Raw genomic sequence first — 12078 nt, 5'->3', positions numbered from 1 at the left:
GCACCTAGGGCTGTCAGACCTGCTGCGTCAGTACTTTGTTGATGTCACTAGTGTGTCAGTTCTTTTAGTGATGTAGGCATCCTTTTTAGGAAGATTTTTTGAAACTTTTTTTAAAAGAAAACACGCATTTATTTTTTTTAAAAAGGCTTTCTTCCTTTTTTTTTTTTTTTATTTTTTTTTTTTTTTAATAAATCATTGCCTCGTGAAGCGTGCCTAAATTTGGGAGGAATTTTTGGGCCCCAAATCTCAACTATCCAAATCGGACAAATTTCATATGGAAATAGGGGTTTTTGGGTGCTACGAATCCAATGGTCGGGTCCATTTGGGCTCAAAAAGCACCGAAAAAAATTACCCCTCCCCAAATCCAATACAAAATAACTCTGAAAACTGAAACCCTCTGAAATAAAAAAAAACACAATTCTGAAAGCCAAGAAAAATCTCTCATGAATTGAACAGGGGCATGAAGATCTGGATCTCTGATACCATGTTGAAGTTGATGAAAGATCAACCCCACAACTCTCAATAATCACCTACATGCAAACACCTATCACAGAAAGAGAAGCAAACAGCTATGGAGGCAGGCATTGTCAGATCCATAGATGAGACATTCTTGAGAGCAAAAAAAATGGATTGCTATTATCAAAAGTGAATGAATAAAATTACAAAGAGATCGATCCTTATAAAAGGAGATCAAATCCCTAACAGGAAAAAAGCTAGGTTGCATTATAATAAATAATAAAAGAATTAATTATTATATGTCTAAAGTTTAGCTTAAGTAAACTAGAGATAATAAATAACTTAATAATTAAATCAAAATGATTTAATTAATAAGGAAATATCTTATTACTCTAACAAGCAAATGATACAACAATTCAAGTGGAAGAAGACAAAGAAGAACAACCAACTACAGTGATGAGCACAATGGTCCCAACTGATGAGATGGCAACTGGGGAATCAGATATAACTATTGTTTTAATAGTGCATGATGATGTGGATGGAGAGCCTCGAGTTGAAGTCTGCAAAAATCAAAGCTAGGTCATCACAAACAAATTCATTGGCTACATCTTCTGAGGAACAACAACAGCAATAAAGCCAATCATTAACTTCTCATCAACAATAAAAAATGCAGCAAAAGGTGAAGCAGAAGTGGTCCCCACATAAGAATATTCATGATATAAACCATTCTGTTACACCAAAGTTCCATCATTTGCAACAATTACCTTGTAATCTCTTTCTGTCTTAAGGACAACTGTTAGTATTCTCTATGCCTTAAGCTTGTTGCATCTCACACTATATAAGTGAGATTCCAAGGCTAGAGAAAGGGTCTGAGTCATTGTATAACTTTAGTTTTGCTAAGCTTTGTTCGGCCCAGTCCTTGATGCAAGTTTTATAATATATTTCTCTACAAATTTGAGAATACATTATTTTTCCAAGATCATGGTGTCTTATCTTGAATTGTTTGGAGTATTATCCAATGTTACACAATTTTCAAAGAGAATTAATACAAAGATGAACTGTCCCCATATGTTTTCTCTCTGAATCTTGTCTCCATTTTTATTATCTGGTTATTTTGAGATTGTATGAGCAAAGCTTGTTCAATTGAATACAACTAGGATAGGTTGTATATTAGTTCACTATTGTTTTTAATTCAATGAATTAAGTAAATGCTTCAGTGAATATGATAGGATCTCCAGGCAATTAGAAGGATATGTGTAAGAATGAGTTTTAGTGAGAATTGATGATAATATTGATTGTAATGCAGTTGATTAGGTCAAAAAATTGGATAGACTCTGAATCCCAATGGATGAGGCATTGATCCATTAGTTCAATTTGCATATGAAGAGATCATAGATGAATGAGCATCAAGCACAATCTAAAAAAATTAATATCAATTTTATCTTAGATGTATGAAGAATGTAATAGCTGGTCAATACTTGTTCACATTTAACTTCTGAGTCTTAGTTAGCTGCTATTGCCTAGAATTACTTGTGGATCGAAGAAGAATTATGACCAATCTGCTATAGGGGATGAATATTGTTATAAAATGTCATGGAATGAATGAAATGTGAATGTAGTATCAAGTTGTGAATCTTGTATCTCTCAAGTGCACCCACCTTGGTTTTGCAGAGCCAAAAGAGTAGAAAATCATTCATGATTTTGTTGAATTTGGGTCCAGATCTGAAGAACATATAGCTGTTTATAGGAAGTAACTAATCCTTAGGGTATTGTGATCTTCACTATCTTGGTATTAAGTATTTTGTTGCTTAGTAGTGCATAAACACCAACACCTTCTCAGCCACTAAAATAGCAACAAGTTATGAGCATGGGTTTATGCATATTTTTCAATTGTTCTTATCTTTTTCTCTTTCTTAAATATATATGCGTGTGTGTGTGTGCATTGTACATACTACTTAAATATTAGAGCCTTCTAATAAATAAATTTAGATGTATATGTTAATTATTATAATTATATCTAGATACATACTAATGATATTATAATTATATCATGTAGAATAGATAGAGCACTCTATGTTGTCCACATGATGCTTGCGAAATGATGTTGTACATGCCACACACCAAACCCTAATTCTCGCACGGCAAGCTAACAAAGGTTCAAACAACTCGCTGAAGGGGACCACAGAGGTGTCAAAGGAGGGTGACCACGGTGGTGCAACGAGAGCTGCAGTGATCAAAGGAGAACGCGATTTGCCAGAACACTAGCAGGGGAGAAGTAGTGAGGAGTTAGTAGAAGAAACACAACAAAGGTTAAATTAGATTGACCAAATATGAGGAGTTCATAAATTTTTCCCATACACCACGAGTGGTGAACCAAAGCAAGAGTGAAGAGGGAACTAGTGCAGCTAGAAGTGTCGAATCATCACAAGCGCGAGGTAACCAAGTCACTCAGTTTGTTCCTCTCACACCGATCGAGCGAATACAATTTGGTACTTGAAACCATTTTTCAAACCCTACCACACTGCAGTGCAACACGAGTGCACAGGCGTAGATGCAAACCTCACACAAAGCACAACCGATACTACAACCATTGGTATAGAAAGTATCACAACCGATAGCCATGCTAGCAAACAAGCAGAAATTCCCAAATTTATGGGCCAGGTGAAGGAAGATCTTGTCTGCCATTGCCAAATGTGCAAAGCCATTCAAACAGCGAATGGGGTTATCGACCAGGATGAATGGGTCAAACAATTCCCCGCTACACTGAGGGAGGGAGCCATTGACTGCTAGTCCAATGTAGATAAGGTCGATTTGACGATATAGGCTGAGTTGAAAAAGGAATTCCATAAGAAGTTCAAATTGCTACATGAATACGATGAAATGATCACAAAAATCCATGGTACCGAAAAAGGGAAGAGCGAGTCCACTAGAGCTTATGGACAATGAGTGAAGGAATTACTTGGTAAGATGCAGTGGGCACTGACGGATGAACTCAAGAAGTGATGGTTCCTCAAGGGACTCAAAACATCCCTTTGGAAGAAGACAAAAATAGTACCTCCTACTTCGCACGACAATGCATACAACCATGCAATGGATTTGAAAAGCATGTACAAGACCTCCACGAAAGTTGGCAAGTCATAATCAAATGATGACTCCTCCAAAGGAAGCAGTGATGAGGAATCAAGTAAAAAAGTACATGCCGTGCAAAAGGACCTTCAGCAAATGATGAAAAACAAAGGGGGTGGATTAAACTTTCTCCAAAGCCTAAAAAGTGACATCAGTTTCTATCAATGGAATATTATGAAGTGGGCCACCTCTATGAGAAGGAATCATAGTTTGAAAACTCTGCCAATACTCGTCAAAACTCAGTAGACTTGCAAGTCTTTAACATGCCACAGACTCAGCGTCGAGTCCTATGGAGTTATGCCAAGTGCTTGGCAAAGTTTTGGATGCATAACCCTTCATGTTCTAAAGACGGCCTCTAGATTCCACTTGGGCTATGGCAGACGTTAAAAACATAGAATCTCAATCACTTCTCACTTTTTTTCTCTAACTTGTTCAATACAGATCTAAAAAGAGAAATAGGAAGGGAAGGAAACGAGATAACGAGCATTTGATATCAATGAAGACAAGTAAATTTCACTCCTTTTTTTCACTTTTTTTGAAAATCAGAAAAGACTTTGAAAACTTAAGAGAAAAGCTTGCAATTTTATTTTTCATTTCCCTTCATAACCTATTCGTTGGCATTTTTATCTTATTTTTCAATTTTCTTTCAAAAAGAACGGTTATCATTTTTCTTGCTGATTTTTTTGCAAAGCCGTACTGCATTTCTTTTCATGTTAATACAACAAAGTCAAGTTCAAGGTAAGCACAACAAAGTAAAAAAAAGCTACATGGAAGTATGGGATACCAGGAGAAGAAAAGGGCCAAGCCACTTCTACTGAATGTACTCATCTGATTGTTGGATATTCGATCATTATGTTTTATTTGTTTGTTTTGTTATAGCTTGTAGTTAGTCCATTTAGGCTACTATTTGTTATTTGGTTAAAACTGTGAGTGCTACTCTAGAGAAAGCAGTTACCATTATTCAGCCTATATAATTGGAATTTGTAATAACCCACCTCTAATCTGCCCTCAAAAAATGCTGATGAAAGCTCAAGGAATTTCATCAAACAATTCGCATGGAAGGGACGTATGACTGATATAGTATTTCAGCTAGCTTCAAATGACTTTTTTCTTCAATTTGCATCAATGAAAATCTTGTGCTAGAAGACTACAATGGACTACACAATGACCTAACATGAGTGTGCTACTAATTTTGACAATATTCAGTGCATATATATGATCTAAGCATGAGAAATGAACACCTACAGCCAACTGGCATTTTTACAAACAGTTGGTATGCAAACTAACTAGCTGATAAATAATGATATTAAATTGCTTAAATGGCACCAGCAACTATTATCTTCTTAATTGCAATGAAAATTACAATGCTCATGAAATATGGCCAAGACTTTGTCATTTACATGGATTTCAAAATGATAATGCTGGTATAATGCACACTTACAGCTGAAAGCTTATAACACCCTAAAAAACAATACTTAACAAAGAACCTGGTTGTAGATGGCTGTAATAATTTTCTTCTATGCTGCCCCTTTTGCTTTTCTTTTTTCAAACTGCTACTATGTTGAATCTCAAGACCATATCTTTCAATGGCGTCAAGATTTCCAGCTTGAAGGGATTTCGTCCTCCAAACTATTGAGACATAATCTCCAAAAAAATTCTCAATTTCTTTGATATTTCCAAGCATGAATAAATGAGAGCTATCCTCTTTCTTTTAATCCCTTCCTCACTTGCTCCACGCTTCTGTCTTGCCAATGTGGGATAATACATGACTTTTAATATTACTTCTTTTTTCTTTTTACAAAGTCCATGTATGTACTCAAAAGGGGGACTCTTGATTTTTATAAAGTGACTTTATGAAACATTATAATATTTAATTTAAATAGTCACTTTACCGTTGTAACTTCAAATATTAAAATAATATACCAAATAAACTCGAAATCCCACATATAATAGCTCATTAGAAAGAGCCCAACAAAACGCATCTCATCCTGTCACTGAAAATTGAAGGCACTGCATCCCCCTATTGGCTTACTAAAAATAGTAAGTCTTCCTGACAACCCAACAAACGAACTCCGTTTGGCCTGTAATTAAATTTGACTAGGCCAAATAGCCTCAGGATCCCTTTTGAAGTCCTGGTTAGCCCTCGGGACCATACAAGAATGGGCTAACGACAACATACCTCCAAACTGGCTAAGTGGGGGACATTACAAAATTTACATTGGCGTGTGATATGAGAAAATATTATAATTGATTTTCTGTGATACTGATGACAGGTCGAATTAAAAGACTCCCATGCCACCCTACAAAAATACCTGGCCAAAATATGAAGATATGCCCTAAATTGACCCCAGCAATGGTTAGCAGGATGAAAACCCTTCTTGGTGAGTATTAGTTGTAAAAAGCAGAAAAGAAAAAGTCAAAGGAAAAACTAGCAGAAGTGATGAGTCAAAATGTATCAAGTTCAGCTTAGTGATTTCTGTGAATAAAGCGGTTACCAATAGCAATTTATGTATGTTATTCACGGTTTTTAAATAATAGCAAGTGATTTCAGTTCAGACTGTTCTTGTTTGGTGCATTCAATATATGAGAGTGAATGTATTTGAGTCTTGGTAAAACTTAAACTTGGCAACAGACCTACAACCAGTATAACTCTGCAAATGACACTCCTTGAACTCCACATTTATGACAAGTGATTGACAACATGCTCGTGTGATCAAAATAATAATATGTGAAATAGTTATGTTGCAAAATGTTTCACAATATACCTTACCGTCTATAAAAAACAGGGGTAGGACATTTCATTAACGCAGGGTTAGATGTACCAAGTTACACTAATGGAAATCCACTAACAAAGTAGATTATGCAAGTTCTATACCTGTGCAAAGCTTGGTCATCTGAGAGCTTTCCTCTAGCCTTGAACCAATATTTCTGTCTGCATCAATATAAACATATTCAAGAAATTGTGTCATTTTATAAGACAGAAAAACCTTGTAAAATAGAAGAGACTTATTGTGTTATTGCAAGCAGTTTTTTGAGTAAGAAAATTTTCAAACGAATTGTATCAACTTTCATGAATCCAACCTTGGCTCTCTTGGAACAAAATGAACATCATCATGAGGTTCACAAAATCGTATCTCAATAGGCCATGGTACACGCTTTTTCTGAGCTAGTATTTTCCTGTTGGATCTGTTGATGAACATGGAATTGTAAGGACATGCATAAATGACTAACTGCCACATAAATGCAAGATAACAAATCTTACACAGGTATTCGAGGATCGGTGAGGTAGCTCTCTATAAGTTTCTCCCTTGATACAAGCTACAATCAGTTTTGTCTTAAAAACCTCAGTTCTTATATTCTTTAAAAATTGATTACAATTAACTCAAAACAAAGAACATGATATTTGTCCTGTTACCGTATGAGGATCAGGTGCATCTGGCATAGGTTCATGGTGCTGAAATCCATTTTCAGGCTTCTGCAACCAATAAAATTAATAATATTATTACATTAAAACCATAAATTAATTAAAATACAGCATAGAAGGGATTGAATCTAGATGATAACACTATAAAGCGTTTCTTGGTTCAAAGATGGGAAAGCATCTGTATAATCAAATTCTTGAAGGAAAATCACTCTTCTTATGGCGAAAAATGTAAATACTGCTCATATTATAACAAATACATACCAACTAATTATATTGTGATAGCTGAAATTCATAATGTAGGTGCAATATACAATCTGCACAAAATCAGCATGACTAAATACAGGGTGCAAAGCCCATTGAAACTAGATGCCTAACATACCTAATATTGGGACTCATTGAGTAGCGAAATTACTTTTCGGATTCATGCCCCTGTTTCTATTGCGCTACCATGAAAGAAATTATCAAAAAAAGTTTTCCGTAGGCACAATGATGCGGGACTGCTTCATTCAATATAATGTCCCAAGTCTAAGTCATCTAAGATTGGGACAAAACCTTATAATTCTAAAGGCTCGTTTCTCTCAATCTGTTGTATACAACTTTTTCATTTGTCACAATGAGTATATAGAATGTGATTTGCAGGTGAGTGTATTATCAATCTCTTTATTCAATAATTTATACAGTTCAGCAATTGCTCAATGTCAAGGTTTTTCTACACTAATATTGATGAAGACTAATCTACAGAGGCTCTATGTCAAGTGATTCTGATATGATCCTTTGTCTTAATTCAATGGATTAAGTTGATAATATAAATGTTTTTCAATCAATTCTGTAAGTCCAGATATAAATGATAGCTTGATTTGGGTCAATCTGTAAACAAGTAGTTCCCCCTTGCTTGATTTAAAAGCCCTTTCTCTGATAAACAATTACTCTTTTCTATTTACTACTACTTATAGAGATCTCAAAAATATCATAGTTTTGTTCTATTAATAGATCGATGGCATAACTTATTTTGTTCTATACATAAAATGAATTCACTCCTTCATTTCATGAGATTCCTGATTCATACGGTATCAATCTTCTTATGTATCAAGTTTTAAGAATGATGATGTCTCTTCATCACACCTTTTGATTGAATAAATAACATGTTTTAATCTTAATTAAAGATTAAATTTTTTTGACTTAATCATACATTCCCAAGGGTATCCGCTGGTTTTTCTAGAACTAGATGACTAATTAAATTGATGCTTATGAAATTGGTGGTTCATTTTCATTAATGTTTCTCAAAATTAATATTAGTGAATCTTGAATTAGAGTTGACCTTTGGAAAGGATAAAATTATTAGTTACTATCATTTTGAACAGCTACTTCTGACAGAATTCTAATTCTAAAAACCTTCTCTTTTCATCATAAATTGACAACTCTCCCAAAAACCTACCCGACTATGTGGACAATGATTGATTTGGTTTCTTCATTTACATATGTCAAGGTGTTATCGCCAAGCCAAACAATGGTTCTCATAGCTGGCCTTTGGCATGGTGATGACGGTGATCTATTATCTCTGCACCCTGGGATTAATTATTGATAAGTTTGCATTGAATCTTTTAGGAATACATTCAATGCCTAAGGTTTATAGTTATTAATAATTAAATCATAAGAGGCCAAGCTATTGAATCTCCATAATAACTTTTCAATGTTATAATAATTTTTCTCTAACATATAATTAGTAAACTTTAAATCTATTAATAATTAAATTATATGAGGCCAAGCTATTGAATCTCCTCCAAGAAGTCAACTACGAAACCAAACATCCACTACAATTGCCAAATGCCCAAGTCCCTTGCCGAAGATAGCAGTTCTAAGAATCTAACTTACTATAAACAAGTAAGTCCCCGGATATCCACTCAAGCCAAAGATGGCAAAACTCAACAATGCAACAAGCCTATTCAGGTGCCCTTCTATAAATACAAATCTTAACTTTTCTAAAATAGACACATACTATAACTAGTAAGTCAGCCAAACTATACCAAATGAAGAGCAATCTTGAATACTTTCGACCTCCAAAAAGCCTCTTGTTTTGCCATCTAGGAACCTCTAACAATCTAACTTAGCCTACAAGGGCCAATGACAAGCTAAACCCAAACCACTAACCATGGTGAGCTAAAAAGGGAGCATTACAATCCACCCTCCTTGAAATCGCTTGTCTCCAACGAACCTCTCATTTAAAAGCTTACTAAAGCTGAAAAGCGATCACAACTTTGTTGCGATCCCATGGGTAGATCTGTGTAATGTCCCTATCATCACTAACCAACTCCTGCAATGACATCATCAATACAGCTAGCAAAATCTGCCAAACAGAAACTATCTCAAAAACCAATTTTGAAGGAACAAAAACATTATGCGAGAGAAACTCTGTGGATTGGCAAGACTTACCACATACACTACATAGGATAACATATCATATATATCATGTAATTCAGGCACCACTAAGCTACCCATCAATAATGTTTCCATTGTAAAATAAATCATTTATCAAACTATTGTTAATGGGCCGATTGATTTAATATATCTCGGACCCTTTTTTATTTTGTTTCAGTAGTTTGTGTCATTGTCGGCTATCTTTGTACACCCTTGCAAAGTTTCCCGATGGGTATTTAAGCACGGTTTTTAGGTAGCCTTTAGGAGACAATTTGGATTATTTTCTCTGCACTACGAATTCCTATTGGAGTTCTCTATTGTTCACCATTTCGGAAGTGAAAGACCTTCCCTATTTGCTTTATCCAGTTTCGGTGGGATTCAACCCTCATCCTATTCCGTTGTCTATAATAATTCGGACAAATCTAGCAAATTGGAGCATCATTTTTCGGCATATATATTAACTAAGGATTATTCGCATTCAAGACTCTAATATTGTGTCTGGATTTTTGCATATGAACAAGATTGTATTCCATATTGGGCTCAGATACCTAATCGTATGACCTCCTGTCATTCTCGTATTGCTTACTCCTTGACCGTACGACCTTCACCCATCCATCAATCCATATCACTCAGTATTTCATTTGTACGGCTCTGTGTTTCCGCCATCGTACGGCCTCATTCACATCTTATCTCCTCACCATACGGCTTCACCTCTATCCATCGTACGGCTAACAAATCATTTCGTATGGACTAGCCTTTACACCACCATACAGCCATAAGGAACATACCATACGACCTAGTTTCACTCTTACATATGACTGCCAACACCCATCGTAAGGTACTGCCGTATGGCCACCAATATAGACCGTACGGCCTTCTTCCGAACACCACTTTGGCACCCATACATACCGTACGGCCTCCCCATTGTCATCCGTACATTGGCAATTGGCATCCGTATGCCATTTCAATCCACTGTGCCATCCTCTAGTTCACTGTACGTATTCCATATGGTTGTCAAAATTATCTAGAGAAGGATTGTACGTGCTTCATGTACAAAATCAGAACATTATAGTGGTATCAAAGTGCTACAATCTTGCCAGCCTATGGACAGTGAATGAGAGTTTATAGCCAGAAGAGGACACATTCCATTGATAGAATGGTTGTCAAGGAACCAACAGCTGCCAAACTCATGGCACTACTGAGAGAACTTGCCAGGAATCAGGCACAGATCACTGATACCCAACGACTCATGGAAAAAACTCTCAAAATGTTGGCAGACAATAAAATATCTAGAAAACAAAATGGTCATATTGCAGACTCGATGTTAGGTAAATCAAACCCTGATCCATCACACTCTCGACCTTCCATACCGTCTTTTCCTCCACGGACGGAGGCACCACACAGAGGGATACAACCAACCTTTGAAGAGATGCAAGAACAACTGAGAGAAGATTGGAAGTATGCGAACCTTGAGGAAGATATACCCTACAAAGACTACGCGGATTTAAGAATGCGATATTTAGGAGGCAAAAATAGAAGAAACAAATGATGCAATGCATTAGGACTTAAGAAGAAACATTTATGTCATTTATGTAAAGAACCCTAGGATAACTACCGAACTTGCCCATTGAGGCCTAAGGGAAAAGCCAATTGTTCCATGTGGGTTTACTATGAGGATGATTAGGCTGAAATTTCAAACCAACCGATTGTTTTTGATCAAAATGAGGCTTGAAAAACCTCTCCTGAGTTTGGACCAAATGCCAAACTATCTCCTTTGGCATTATCTACTATTGTACCACATAGATGTTCTTTCAAGATTAGATTATTAGTGGATGGACCATGATGCGTTGCCATGCCTGACACTGGAGGTACACATAATTATATTGATGAGAGTTTTGTTAGTAGGTGTAGACTTCATATGGAGGACTTTGCTTGATTCAATGTTAGGGCAGAAAATGGTTATACCCTTGCTTGCACTACACATAATTGTAAACTCACTCTTTCAATTGACAACTGTGCATTACAAGCTGACTTCACTGTAGTCAAGTTGGGTGAGTTAGAAATAGTGTCGACAATGCAATGGCTTTTGGACATTGTAGAGTTCACCCTCAATCTATCTTTGATGGGATTAGATTCAAGTGCCAGGGCATGAGGTACTTGTGAAGGGGATCATGCCTTCAATTTTTCTTTTCTCTTTTCCTTCAATGAAGATTGTCAATATGGCTAGACCCTGAGATAAATCAAGTCCCTACTTCGAAACTCCTCTCCATTTGGTGTTTGTCGGTGTACATCTTTTGTTGATTTTGTGCCCATTGTAAGTTTTCCTTTAGGTATTGTAGGATGTCCTGTCCCTCCTTAAGCCAACCCCTCGCCCTTGGTGCGCAGCTGACTCCCAACATTTTATCGATGAAGGAGAGGGGTCCGTATTCATACAAAGCTTTGAATGGTGGCATCCCAATGGACATGTGATACGTGGTATTGTAACAATATTCTCCTAGATGTATCTACTTGACCCACGCCCGTTGTTGTGCTGAGACATAGTTTTGAAGGTAACCTTCAAGCTACTTGCTCACAATCTCCGTTTGTCCATCTGTCTGAGGGTGGTACCTAGTACTTGGTGACAATTTTGTCTCTGCTAATCGAAACAGTATGTCCAA

The 12078-nt window shown here is 36.3% G+C and overlaps 1 protein-coding gene across 6 annotated transcripts in view; it reads right to left on the bottom strand.

The window, feature by feature from the left end:
- The window catches only part of LOC149544673 (acyl-CoA thioesterase II), a 313792-nt gene that overhangs the window by 110428 nt on the left and 191286 nt on the right, over nt 1-12078 (bottom strand). For all 6 annotated transcript variants that reach the window (XR_016355064.1, XM_089795239.1, XM_089795241.1 and 3 more), the window contains exons 10-13: nt 6998-7057; nt 6845-6900; nt 6664-6768; nt 6458-6514 (exon numbers count right to left, since the gene is read on the bottom strand). Coding sequence is in view for 5 of the 6 variants with exons in the window: in XM_089795239.1 (XP_089651365.1) it covers nt 6458-6514; nt 6664-6768; nt 6845-6900; nt 6998-7057 (278 nt within the window). In the remaining variant the exon portion in view is untranslated. The remainder of the gene's footprint in view (nt 1-6457; nt 6515-6663; nt 6769-6844; nt 6901-6997; nt 7058-12078) is intronic.

The sequence above is a fragment of the Cupressus sempervirens genome, chromosome 8, assembly GCF_028749045.1.
Source record: "Cupressus sempervirens isolate cs-2001-9-10 chromosome 8, ASM2874904v1, whole genome shotgun sequence".
NCBI lineage: Eukaryota > Viridiplantae > Streptophyta > Pinopsida > Cupressales > Cupressaceae > Cupressus > Cupressus sempervirens.
The sequence above is the reverse complement of the archived record's forward strand: the minus strand, read 5'-3'. Positions and strand labels throughout refer to the sequence as shown.